The 13282-nt window shown below is 38.0% G+C and overlaps 1 protein-coding gene across 1 annotated transcript in view; it reads right to left on the bottom strand.

Moving 5' to 3' along the window:
• Nucleotides 1-13282, bottom strand: part of LOC127442826 (receptor-type tyrosine-protein phosphatase N2-like) — a 280031-nt gene that overhangs the window by 188226 nt on the left and 78523 nt on the right. Inside the window, exons 4-5 of the mRNA XM_051701041.1 lie at nt 6930-7047; nt 6586-6730 (exon numbers count right to left, since the gene is read on the bottom strand). Coding sequence (XP_051557001.1) covers nt 6586-6730; nt 6930-7047 — 263 coding nt within the window. The remainder of the gene's footprint in view (nt 1-6585; nt 6731-6929; nt 7048-13282) is intronic.

The following is a 13282-nucleotide window of genomic DNA, read 5'->3' as shown; positions in this document are numbered from 1 at the left end:
GAACGATAAAGATCAAAATAGGATTCTTTAAAGGCTTTATTAATATCTGTGGCAGAAGTAAATATATTGCCTCCAGAAGACTTCACTGAAGCAATGGTGGAAAATAACTCTCTGTTTTATGTATCTGGCAAGTAGTTTTCCTGCTTTGTCCCCCAACTCAAAGTATGTCTGTCTTGCCCTGAATAACCAACACTCTACCTTCTGTGACAAAATAGTATTACCTATACTTTAGCTGAGTCAACTCTCTTAGACCATTGGATGACATTCGGCGCTTCAGCTCTGTTTCAGCTATTTTAATGCTCTTTTCCAATTCTATGAATTCCTGTGCTTTGATCTTTTTATGAATGAGGCATATTGTATGATGCACCCCCTAAGAACTGCCTTAAGCACCTCCCATGCCATGCCCACAGAGGACACTGAGGACCAATTGGTTTCTACATAAACATTGATTTCTGTTTTCAACATTTGTTGAAATGCTGGGTCCTGCAGAAGGGATGTATTAAAGCGCCATCTATATGATTTTGTTTTCTCTATATGTGGCAACATCTCTAAACACACCAAAGCATGATCTGAAACTAAAATATTCCCAATTGAGCATTCAGTGGCATATGGAATAAGTGACTCATTCACTTCCTCTATTCTAGAGGAAATCTTATGAACTGATGAAAAAAGGTGTAGTCTCTCCCAGATGGATTCAGGAGTCTCCAAATGTCTGTAATACCAAGATTTTTACACATCCTCTGTAGTGTCAATGTTGCTCTAAAGGGTCTACACACTTTTGCATCACTATGATCAAGGACTGGATCCATTAAAAGATTGAAAATCTCCACCCAAAACCATATCATGAAGGATCCCAGCTGCTTGTAACTTTCCCTCAAGGGCAACACCAATCAGCTACAACATTAAAACCACCTGCCTAATACTGTGCAGGTCCCCCTCGTGCCACCAAACAGCACCAACCCGCATCTCAGAATAGCATTGAGTTACCGTATGTCAGTTCGAACCAGTCTGGCCATTCTCTGTTGACCTTTCTAATTGACAAGGCATTTCTGTCCACAGAACTGCCACTCGCTGGATGTTTTTTTTTTTTGTCACCATTTGGAGTAAATTTTAGAGACTGTTGTGTGTGAAAATCCCAGGAGATCAGCAGTTACAGAAATACTCAAACCAGCCCATCTGGCACCAACAATCATCCATGCAATTATCTAATCAGCCAATCGTGTGGCAGCAGTGCAGTGCATAAAATCATGCAGATATGGGTCAGGACCTTCAGATAATGTTTACATTAACCAACAGAATGGGGAAAAAAATGTGATCTCAGCAATTTGGACCCTGGCATGATTGTTGGTGCCAGATGGGCTGGTTTGAGTATTTCTGTAACTGCTGATCTCCTGGGATTTTCATGCACAACAGTCTCTAGAATTTACTCCAAATGGTTCCAAAAACAAAAAACATCCAGTGAGCAACAGTTGTGTGGACGGAAATGCCTTGCTGATGAGAGAGGTCAACCAAAAATGGCCAGACTGGTTCGAACTGACAAAGTCTACAGTAACTCAGATAACTGCTCTGTACAATTGTGGTGAGAAGAATAAGGACTGGTGCTGTTTTGGCGGCACAAGGTGGATCTGCATAATATTGTAGGTTCTACTGGTTGTTTAGATCAGTGTTACTATCAGAAATAATTAATAATTATTTCTTTATACATAAATTAATATTTAAATTAAATAATAGAATCTAACTCATTAAAGCCTCATACGGGGCACCAGTAAATGTAGTGCACTACGTTCAGGAGCGGGTTTGGTTATTAGCAATAATAAATAATTATCAAAAATAATTATAAATTATTAAAATCAATAGAACATTGATTTGAATCAATGTTAGCTCTTTTAATCCTTCATATCAACAATCAAAGATAACCATCAAATTTAATAGAATATTAATTATTATCAAAGATAATTATCAATCATCAAAATCAACAGAATATTAATAAGGATTAATATCGCCGGGGCACCACCCTGGAATCAGGGACTAATAACCAGACAGTATAACAGTCTCAATATTAGATTGTTCTCTTAAGAAAATCGACATTCAAAAGGAAACAATGAAGGCTTGAATCTGAGCACTGACATCCCCTGCCAGCATTTGACACAGGTGTATGCAAAACAAACCAAAACACTTCTCTTTGAAATATAACAAAGACAATTATAAACAATTAATAATCAATACAATGCAGTGAATAAACTTCTGACTTACAACTACAAACTAAACAGTGACATGATTAGATATGGTAACCAAAATAATCCTATAACACATGAGAGGAAGGTGTGTGTGTGTGTGTGTGTGTGTGTGTGTGAATGGGTGTGTGTGTGTAAGGAGTGACGCGCATAAAATGGCGGATGTGACTCTCGTGGAGAGTACATCATGCAAGATTTCCGGGCAGAGAATATGGCCGCGAATGTGGGCGGAGAGAAGCCGGTTAATGGCGTCCACCTGTTTACCGCGTGTCTCCGCTTGTACGATAACTTAGGGACAAAGCTGAGCTTTAAGTTTGTGAGGGGTCGCATGTGTGTGTGGTTAGAACAAGAGAGAGAATAAAGTGGCGGCACCAAAGCCGGTTTCGCAATCCTGGGAGAGAAAGCATCTGTTAGTTTATCACTCAGAGACACGGTGGACGGCTCGTAAACCGTCCCGCGGTCTTTGGTTCTTTAATGGATAAACTCAGTGTGCCGGTCTCACCCGCGATGGCGGAAAAACACAACAGTCCAATGTGGTTGGACTACAACACAGCAGATCTCATTCGTGATAACAGTACATTACAGTAATACCTTGAGTATTATTAGCAGCAATGAGCGGACTCGGCGGTCCGTAAACTGTACAAGCAATAACCTTGATCCACAAGAATAACACACTATAATATTCTATCTCTGCCCAGACGTAAACCTCTTACTTGAATCGCATGAGGATGCAGGTAGAATGTGTGTTCATCCGTCCTTTAACTCCGACTCGGTTCCTCGAGGCTCGGGTGATGACGGGAGGCCGTTTCCTTGCCCTGTTGGCTTGATTGAAGAGGGAAGATAAATCTTTTTCTCTTCACTTCTGCAGGCAAACGGATGAAGATGCGGATTGCTTGGCAGTCTCCTTCGGATCTGTAAGAGTGTTCGGTGGAACACACAGTAATCTCAACTCGTCCAGCGAGATGGAGATTGTATGGCCAGAGTTTCAAGTCAGATGTAACTTCCTTGTGCCACGAGGCTACACCTGAGAGCAGCGATGAGCTGCGTCTACACACGGCGAGCAAAGTTGCTGGAAGCAATGCCCGGAAGGATCTCAGAGGTATTTCTACTCCCGATGACGTCATGGTTGAGAGGCATTCTGTTGTGTGCCTCATCCAATAGGAGTTGAGAGTTCGATCCTTTAGTGAGCAAGGCTTCATGGGATTTGTAGTCTGTTTTGGACTCCCTTTGTTTGATTTTGGTGCGGTTTTTATCAGTAAGATTTATGACTTTGTGTGTGGGGCTCAGTCAGGTTTTACGACTGTGTTAGGCCTGCCTTTGTCTTCTCTCTGAATACATGAGGCCCAACAATATTAGGCAGGTGGTTTTAATGTTGTGGCTGATCAGTGTGTAAAAAAGTTCTGATCATCAGCATTGGGTGCATAAATATTAGCCAAAATACGATTTTGCCCCTGTATTTTTGCGAAAACAATAATGACTCTTCCTAAATTATATTTGATCTGTTTGAGACATTTAAATTGTAAATGTTTACTTATTAATGTGATGACTCCCCTGCTCTTACGCGAACCAGCACTACAAAACACGTCCACCACATGCCCTGCTAGGTTTATCAGCTTCCTGCGGAGAAAGGTGCGTTTCTTGAACGAACACTATATAAAAAATTTTACGCTTAAGAAAATCTTTTTATAGGGTGCCCCAGCCTATTAACATTCCACGTGGAGAGAAACATTTTACCTATATTAAATTATGGCATATTGTGTACCCAAGGCTAACTTATATAGACCACGATTCAACATTGATGTAACCGTAAAATCCTTAATAACCCACAGAACAGGAAAAAAATGCGCTTCTACCTTACGCATAACAGTCCAAACTGGTTTCCAACCCCCAGAAATCCGACGGTCCATGCACGCACATGAGACCCTCTGCGACACTCTAGCTAAAAGTTTACTTCAGTCCGGTGTTTTTTTTTTATTTTTTTTTTATTTTATTTTTTTTACATATACCATACAATTGAACTACACATGAAAGTTTTCAATGAAATAGGCCCAGTAAATTACAACATCAAACCCACAAAATGAACAAATAAACTCAATAATAAGCCAATAAAGGATAAGAGAAAATAATAATAACAAAAAAGTAGATCGAGAGATAGACAGTGGGAAACCAACAGCATAGCAAACCCTCTCAGACCGCATCAGCAAAATGCACAATGTGTAGTCCCGCGGATTCAGCACTGGCAAAGCTATCCACACACTCCATTGATTTAATGAAGGCCATAGCTTCTCATGGGCATGTGAAAGTCTTATGCCCGTCCTTGGCATCAGTTCTCAGATTAGCCAGGAAAAGCAAAGTGAAGCTCACATCCTGTGCATTAAGTAATTTCTTACACTCTTTGAATCTCTCCCGTTTCGCTAGTGTAACACTTGCAAAATCTGGAAAAACCATAATGTTGTAATCCTCCCAGCACAACTTGCCTTTATTCCTCACCGCACGTAAAACAAAGTCTCCTGTAAAACAGAAGAATCTTGCCAGAATGGATCGGGATCTGTCACCTGCTCTGGGAAGCCGACCGAGAGCTCTGTGCGCGCGCTCTATTTCCAGATGACGGCCCTCTGTGTTGAACAAATTCGGAATAAGCCCATCCAGGAACTTGACCATATCTTGACCTCGATTCGCTTTTCAGCCTCATTCATTCTTGTGATCATGGCGGAAACATTCTCCTCCATAGATGTGATCGCTCTACATATTTCCGCGAGGCCCTCCGTGTCAGTCGAGATTTTTGTTAGCACTGCATATATGATTGCAATATCTTGACCTACATCCTGAGGTGTGCTGTCATTCCTAACCGGACCCCCATCTTGGTCTTGAGAGGCGTCAGACATGTGTGACCGTAAATGCTTTTTAATGTCCTTACAGGCCAACAATTTTGAATTCTTTGACATCCTACACTCCCTGCGCAGTTTAACAATCACAACTAAATCAGTTCTCACTAAGTAATGTTGATTGAAAGGATAATTGTAGCAAAGTGTAGCGGAGAATGCCACTAGGCTGCTTTCACTCGCATAGCATCGTGTGATTCAAAGAGGGACATATCTTAAGTAATATTTTAACATTTAAAATATTAATTTTCATGTCATTCTATCCCAGTGCAATATTTTGTATTTAAAATAATATTTAAAATATTTGAGATGTTAAAAGGTTTAAAATACACTCCTTTATATTTTTTCCTTAATTTAACGTCATTTATCTTTCATAATAACACTGTACGTTTGAATATCTTTAACGAAAATTAACAATAGTCTCATTTATGCAGCGATGTTGTTGATTAATAACAGCTGCGCTTCAAAGAGCGAGCTTGTTAACGTGTCGCAGGTGATTGAGTCATAAGTGTCCCAATGTTCAGTGGATAAACACCCTTGCCAGTGACTGAATTCTTGTTCACGATATACTGATATACTGATATACCGTGATTTATCTACCATTTACCTTTAAGACCTTGTCTGATTACTGATTTCACTGGGAAACTGCAGCAAAACCAGTAAAAAAGCATGTAATTTCGATTTACAAAAATGTTGCCACAGTAACATCATCTTCATGAGATCTGGCAGCATTTGTGAAAATTTGGAACTTCTGTATTACTTCTCTCCAGCTTGGCTCGTCCAGTGTGCTTACAAGATCTAGTAGGGGAGATCACATTACACCTGTCTTAGCTAATTTTCATTGGTTACCCACAAGTACAAGATTGATTTTAAGGTTCTTTTATTGGTTTTTAAAGCACTTAATGACTTAGCACATATGTTTTTATCTATTCACCTGTGAAGCACTTTGAGCTGCATTTTATGTATGAAAGGAGCTATACAAATAAAATGTATTATCATTATTATAATTTTTATTATTATAATTTTTATAATATGTTCCCCATCACTGACACCTGATAACACTGAGGTCAGAAAAGATTGTGTCAGAGAAGCATTTTGGAGAATGCACATTTTATTAAAAACTGGATGTTGTGAGTTCAGAAATCAAATGCAAGTTTGATCAGAGGGTGCCATGTGACTTGACTAAACTCGAAAATTTGTACTGTTTACAAAACTGGACTTTATTTGTCAAACTTGCATCTGCAAATGAGGGGACTCTTTAGGGAGATTGAAAAACTCATCCAGTCATGCTTGTGTCTACCTGTGTCTATTTAACATAGCCAAAATCTACTGGTATAGGGTGACCTAAGAAGACCTGTGTTGAGTTTTGACATATTTTGATACGTGTTTATCTTCTTTAGGATATAGCAATGTGGTTTTTTTGGCCATCAAAGTAAAATGGCTTGCACAAAATTCAAAGTAGAGCTCACCTTCCAAAGGATTTGCTGCCCTTGAGGACTCTGTTTCAAGGAGGCAACATGAGAAGGCAGGAAACCGAGCTCCTGTAGGTACCTCTGCAGTGTCCTGCTAAGTTCTTCTTTCTGAGCCTTAAGTTTCCTGTCAGCATCTGGAACTCTGTTTGAAATACAGGTACATTTTTATAAACACATACAGTGCTTAAAACACAAAATCTGCTTATATCAAATGATCTGCCATATTGACAATTTTTATTTAATAGAGATTGAAACTGAATTGGTTAACAGAACACAACAACAACAACAAAAGTTCCAATAAACATTATTGTCATGGCCACTTTCAGGTTTTAGCAGCTCACCTGGAGTTGCCTGTGAAACGAGAGAAGGTGTTTGTATATCCTCCAAGAGTAACCTTGTGTAGCTGAGAGAGCTCTTTTGAGATTACTTCCTGAGTTGTGTCATCCTGCCAAGTATATCCTATAATAAAAAGGATAGAGAGAACCATAAACTACCATAAACATAAACTAACAGGATTATATTCATAAGAAACCCTGCTTACACCTTGAATCCCTGACATTTAAAACAATATTAAAAAAAGACTCAACAAGAGATAAATGATTTTAAGTTGGTATAATGCTTCCCATTTTGTTATTAAGCATTATTTTACCAGCCATTTGACATTGAAATACTTTGCTGTTGTTATTCTAACTGTTCACATTAATTAGTCCACATCTTTACTAAAGACTTGCACAGTACTCTGAAGAATTTGTGTGGGTACCCCACATATGCAGGAATCTATCTTCTTGAAATTGTCTTTTATTCAGTCGCCTGACTTTACAGTTTACAAAATGCCATACTGAGACAAATGTCAAAATTTTGGCTTAGGTGAAACCCAGGTGCCAAACCCAAACACTAACAACCATCCACCAATAAAGAATCTCACCAACAGGGCTAAGATCCACAAGCAGACCAATAATCTACCATCTCACCCGCCATCTTCTACTAAAGAAAATTTTATAATAATAATAACACCTTAGAAATGGATTCCAGGGAGTAGAAAGATCAAAAGAAAATGGCAAGCTGACACGTCAAATCCCAATTTGTATGCAAGGATGCATTCTGAAAATGTGTTTGTCCACCTATCATGCAAATGTCATCCAATCAGACATACTTGAGATTATTCACCACACTAAGGGACAAAGGTATGCAGTGATTGAACGGATGGATGGGAGGAATGGCATTAACCAGCCACAGATGCAGAGGAACGAATGATCTGAAGAGCATCTTCTTAAGCCCCTATAGATGTGACCTCATTAGCCTTCTACCAGCCTCCAACACTCAGTCCTGTTAATCTGTTTTCCTGGAAACCTGATGGCTGGAGTTGAGGAGGTAAGGCTGAACAAAGTAAATCTCTTATTGACAAATCTCTAAGAAAGGGAGAATACATATCATGGGCTTAAAGTGTGGCCGGATCTAATTGAAACTCAGCACAGCTGTATATGATTTGCTACAATCTGTGGATTATATACAACATAGCAAATAAAAAGCAGGTGTGAGGGAATGAACAAGAGTCTTATCTTCCTGTCACTCATGAAAAGTGGCACCCTTTTGCCTCAGCAAGGGTCCACCTCATTAGGTCTTGGATGGAGCCTGATATAATGTACTTTTACTAATTAGGAGCCTGGCCACTGATGTCGCTGCTATTTGTGTGTGTGTGTTTGTGTTTGTGCTTTCCATATATATTGCTTTTCGGATAACAGAGTAAGAAAGGAAAAGAGGATGCAATGATCTTAAAGTATTCAAATTCCTTTTTGTCTTTCATTTTTCATTTTGATGAGGGGTGCTCCTCAGTCTTTTGGTTGCACTGGTCAATCCGCAAATGAGCGTATAAGTTTATGTAAAACCTATCTCCAATTAGAGAAGCTGATAAACACTGATTTAATTCTCTTCATCATGATTTACTTAATTTATTTTGTTAGTATAAAAGCATTAATTGGGCATGCTGGGTGTGAGGGGCTGTGCTGGACTATATAGGATATCTGTAGTATCTTCATTAAAGGAGAAGTGTAATTTTTTTTTTATGTTTAAATACTTTTTCCTGTCGCAACTCAAGAAATAGCTACATAAGTATAAGTAAGCCTTTCAGCCTTTAGATTGTTTGCGTAGGTGTTCAGAAATCCTGTTTAAAAACAATCATTATTTTGTTAATGGTTTTGTTATGTGTGTTATTTTTGTTACCACATTTCAAACTTTTTATGGATTTGGAAGTAAACTATATCGTAACTTCTGTAGAGGTATATGGGAGACCACAGCAAATATTATTTTTGTTATTTCATATGCTCTAACAGAAAAAAAAAGAAAAAAAAAAAAGAAAAGAAACTATGTTTCCACAACTCTTCCAAAAGAGGAACAAATTGAGAGCTGTGGATTATGGCAGTCAGAAGAGAGAAAGATGACAAATTTACTGTCACTTCCTCAGCAACTGTATTTGAAACCTCATTGCAGAAGTGGTGGAATTTTTTTTTTTATGGCAGTGTAATCTAATACAAATAATAATGTTATAAATTTTAACTTAATAATTAAATTTAATAAAATATGAAAAAAAAAGTCTAAAAAAGTGCTGAACAAGGTGGAAACAAATCATCGGTTAAAAGGGTGTATTTGGTTTGGTGACTCTTGTGGTACAGAAATTTCACAATGTATCTTTAACTAGTTGATTTAATTGGGGAATATATGGGTCTCAATGCTCACAACAGTGCTTCTGAAACAGAAGAACATATGCTACATGATGCTTGATATTTATTCAGGGCATTGATCAAAACTGTGATCATTCCCATGATTCCCATGAGGCATGATTATCCTCCCATGATTATTTTTGAAACAAGATTAACAAGATTTTTCTTCATTCAAAACTGAACAATTATCAGCCGAACAATTACAGAATGGTAAATCATTCAACAAATATTAATAAACAGATTCATATTTTCCAAGTCTTCATTGTTATCCTGAATACTGACTCCTAGACATTCGACACTACAAGCTTCATTAATACTATTTCACATTGACAATTAACGATCAGACTACTAATGTTCCCTATCCAATAATGTCAAAAGGTCATCTAAACCTCTTTTGCCTACTACACACAAGGCCGATCTACCGCAAAGCCACTCAATGCCCCAAAACTAGCCAAAATGGAAGACACTTCAGCAATGAGGGCTGTTTACCACTAGTCAAACATCTGTTAAGCAAAGCATTTAGGAATTCCTCAGGAGAGAGCTTGCAAACAGATTAAGACTGTCTGGCAGACTTGAGTAAAGCTTGAACAAAATTATGTGAACTTTGCTGCAGAGGAGCAGATGCAGAGAGATAGAGAAATAATTTGATATTCATAAACCCTCTATGGAGGAGTGAACTGCCGAGAGCTCTGTAGAAACTGTTGACATTTGCTTTACTGAACACCACTTGTGGGGATTAAAAAAAAAAAAGATATTCCTTAAAACTAAATGCATGTAATTATATCTAAAAAAAATAGTGAATTTTATTCTCAGGATTGTTTATTCAAATGTTTTTTGTAAATATGCAATCACACAATGTAAAAATATGCACAAGGTCGGATGACCTTTGCTGTGTTAAAGCACAGATAAAACAAATTAACAATGATCTGTGTACAGTTGTGGAATGATGGCAGTTTAGCAATACTGTTTTTACCAGACCTTCTGAGAATTAATTTTGTGTATGCAGGACAGATGAGCAAATAAAAAAATAAAAAAATGTAGGACTGGTTATTTGCACACTGGGTAACAGACACCAATCAAACCAGCTTAAGTTTTTTTGTTCTGCTGCTGGTTACCATAGTAGCACAGTTTGTGCCAGTTCAAGATTTGTCTTGTTAAAATTTTCTGTTTCAGTCCAAACTCCGAAGTTTGAGCGTGAAATAAGTAATGTTAAAATTATAAGCTCCACCAGAGATTATTTAGCAGAGACAGGCCACTTCTATTAAAATGAATGAGAGAAATTGGAACGCCCAACCAAGAAGCTCTAGCACCCAATGGTTAACGGATGTAGAAAGGAAGTCCCGCCTTACAGGTAAAAGAGCCAATCACATTTTAGATACAGATATCGCCTGTCAGTCAACTCAAGAATGTGCATGTGCATTGACTATACAAGCCAGTAAAATTTTGTTTTTTAGAGTAATCTGAGTTAAAGGAGGACAATTTATGATACAAGCGTTGTCATATTTTACTGCTGATTTGAAATATGTTTTTTGATAGTAAAATTGACCAACCATTTTTGAGATTTTGGTGTTCCCCCATTCAAGTAGATAGAAGCTGCACTGGCATGAGTGGAAATAGTCTCCTGGGAGCACTCCAAACATGGCCGCCAATGGACTGACTTGCTAGAAAGACTTTGGCTCCACATAAAATATTTGCAATGGATCTACAGCTCAACACAACATCTTACATAATGAGAGCGAATTTAAACATCTAATACAGTAGTAACTATATTACTTTATTCTATGAATTAATGTGAAAAAAATAAATAAAGAAATGGTTGTAAAGCAAATTATTTTCTTCCTGCAGTCCTGTCGGCATCCTCTCTTTTTCTTTCTATCTCAATCTATCCCACACAAAAACAACCGCACAGGTGTCATGACGGTTTTACTAATGAACAGTTTTTTTCCCCAGGCAGTGAGGTTCCTCAATAACCATTCACCACTCTCACTCTCCTGAGGAGCATAACCCCTACTCTCTCTCCTCCCTCCACATAATTTTAGTTGTATGAACTAATGTATCTCTTTAGGCTCAGTCACTTAAATTATGCTGCTGTTTACCCAGGTTCACCTGGTGTTATGTTTACAATGTGTGAGTTCTTACTAGAGGTCGACCACTATATCAGTTTTGCCGATTAATCAGCACCAATAACAGATTTCTGGAACTATCGGTTATCGGCAAAAGTCCACACCGATAGTTTTTCCCTGTTGCATCCGGTGCTGGAGCGCCTGGGAAGGGTCCGCTGTCATTATACAGTATGAGAGCGGCCTCTAGAGGCAAAATAAAAACTATCACTTCACTGATGCCTTGTGGTGTTTGTTTTGACACGTGAGACTACACTCTGCATGGAGCAGAACACTTCAGATACGGATTTAAAACATTAACAACGAAAACGTATGTATACAGTACACTACAGTACATGTTGTCATAACATTATAAAGTAATTAATTTGTTGACTAGATGCTGCATTAGTAGAGAACAGCAGTATGTTTGCTGACAAGGCTGAGAGGACGCTAACATTAAAGCTAACCTCAAGCGGTTAGAACAATGTGACAAAAATACACGCAAGTCCTATCCAAATGTTTAAATGTCACAATTGTTACCATCTATTTCCATCTGTTTGCATTAGTTTATATCCAGCTGGTCAAGTTAATGCATTCATTAGCCAGCTCAGTTGTATATTTAAAGCTAGTGATGTGAGAAAGCAAATGAATATCTTCATGCAGTCGAGAGAAACGTATAAACAAATCAGAAATGCATCTGATTTCAATTTAAAAAAAAAAAAGTATCCTCACTGTAATACGATGACTTCAGATCGATCACATTCTTGCACTAAAAAAGGCTAGACACAGCGCAACAAATACAGTTTACAGAAAGCAGGTGTTTCAAGATGCTTTTAAAGTTCTTTTTAATTAGACACAGCATCTAAAAAAAACAATGCTCCTGCACGAGACGCTGAATAAACAAAAACAAAGGAAAACAAAGATGTTAGTCTAGCTCGCATTTACATAGAAAAACAAATGGGTGGTTGCAAAAGCATTCTGTGTATACAGCCCTTTACAGTTGGTGGAGGTCTTTGGCCATTGTTTCTTGCTCTCTTATGAGCATTTCTCAGATTAAGCAATGAGTTGTTTAAATTCTTTGTCAAGAAAGATGTTCAACTTGGAAATGTGTGTCTTGAGATCCTCGCATTCGGTTCCAGTCTGTTGTGTTCTGTCTGTTTGAACAGCCCCTGGCCAGGGCTCACAGTCTGAGCCGCTTCACCACCGAGTTCAGCCGAATACCACTGCTATCTGTGAATATTGCTTCTCTACATACAACTGTACTGAATAAAAAACAATGTGGTATTTTGCTGTTATTATGAAGCTGGAGTCTGGAGTAGTAGGAATCAGTGCAAGTGTGAACTTTCTATTGAAGCGTTTTCCCCCCTCATTTTACTTTTGATTTAACATTTGAGAATATGGACCGACTAAAACTTATTTATTTATTTTATGCACATCAGTTGAAAATGAAATGCTCTATTTTAACAGCCAGGATAGGAATGTTCTATGCAATAATATAATGGTGCTGAATGGTTTATGTATTTATTGCACCCTCTTGTGGACTAAGTAAACTAAAGTACAATACATTTTCATGGTTCAGTCAGTACCGTTTATTTTTGTAATAATGTTCAGCACTATTTTACTTTTAGTGGTTTTTTTTTTTCATTCAGTATCAATTTTAAAAACTATCATTTGATTAATCGGTTATTGGCAGGTACTGCCCAACTTAGTTATCAGTATCGGTAAAATCCACTATCGGTCAACCTCTATGTATGTGATGTTCATGATCATTTGCACTGATCATAGTGCATTGCACTATATTTTCTCTTCACTGTGTGAATTCCAAGTTGGAATCTACACTGGCGGCCAAAAGTTTGGAATAATGTACAGATTTTGCTG

This window comes from Myxocyprinus asiaticus, chromosome 1 (genome assembly GCF_019703515.2).
Source record: "Myxocyprinus asiaticus isolate MX2 ecotype Aquarium Trade chromosome 1, UBuf_Myxa_2, whole genome shotgun sequence".
NCBI lineage: Eukaryota > Metazoa > Chordata > Actinopteri > Cypriniformes > Catostomidae > Myxocyprinus > Myxocyprinus asiaticus.
Note: the sequence above shows the minus strand (reverse complement) of the source record. Positions and strands in the feature narration are given on the sequence as shown.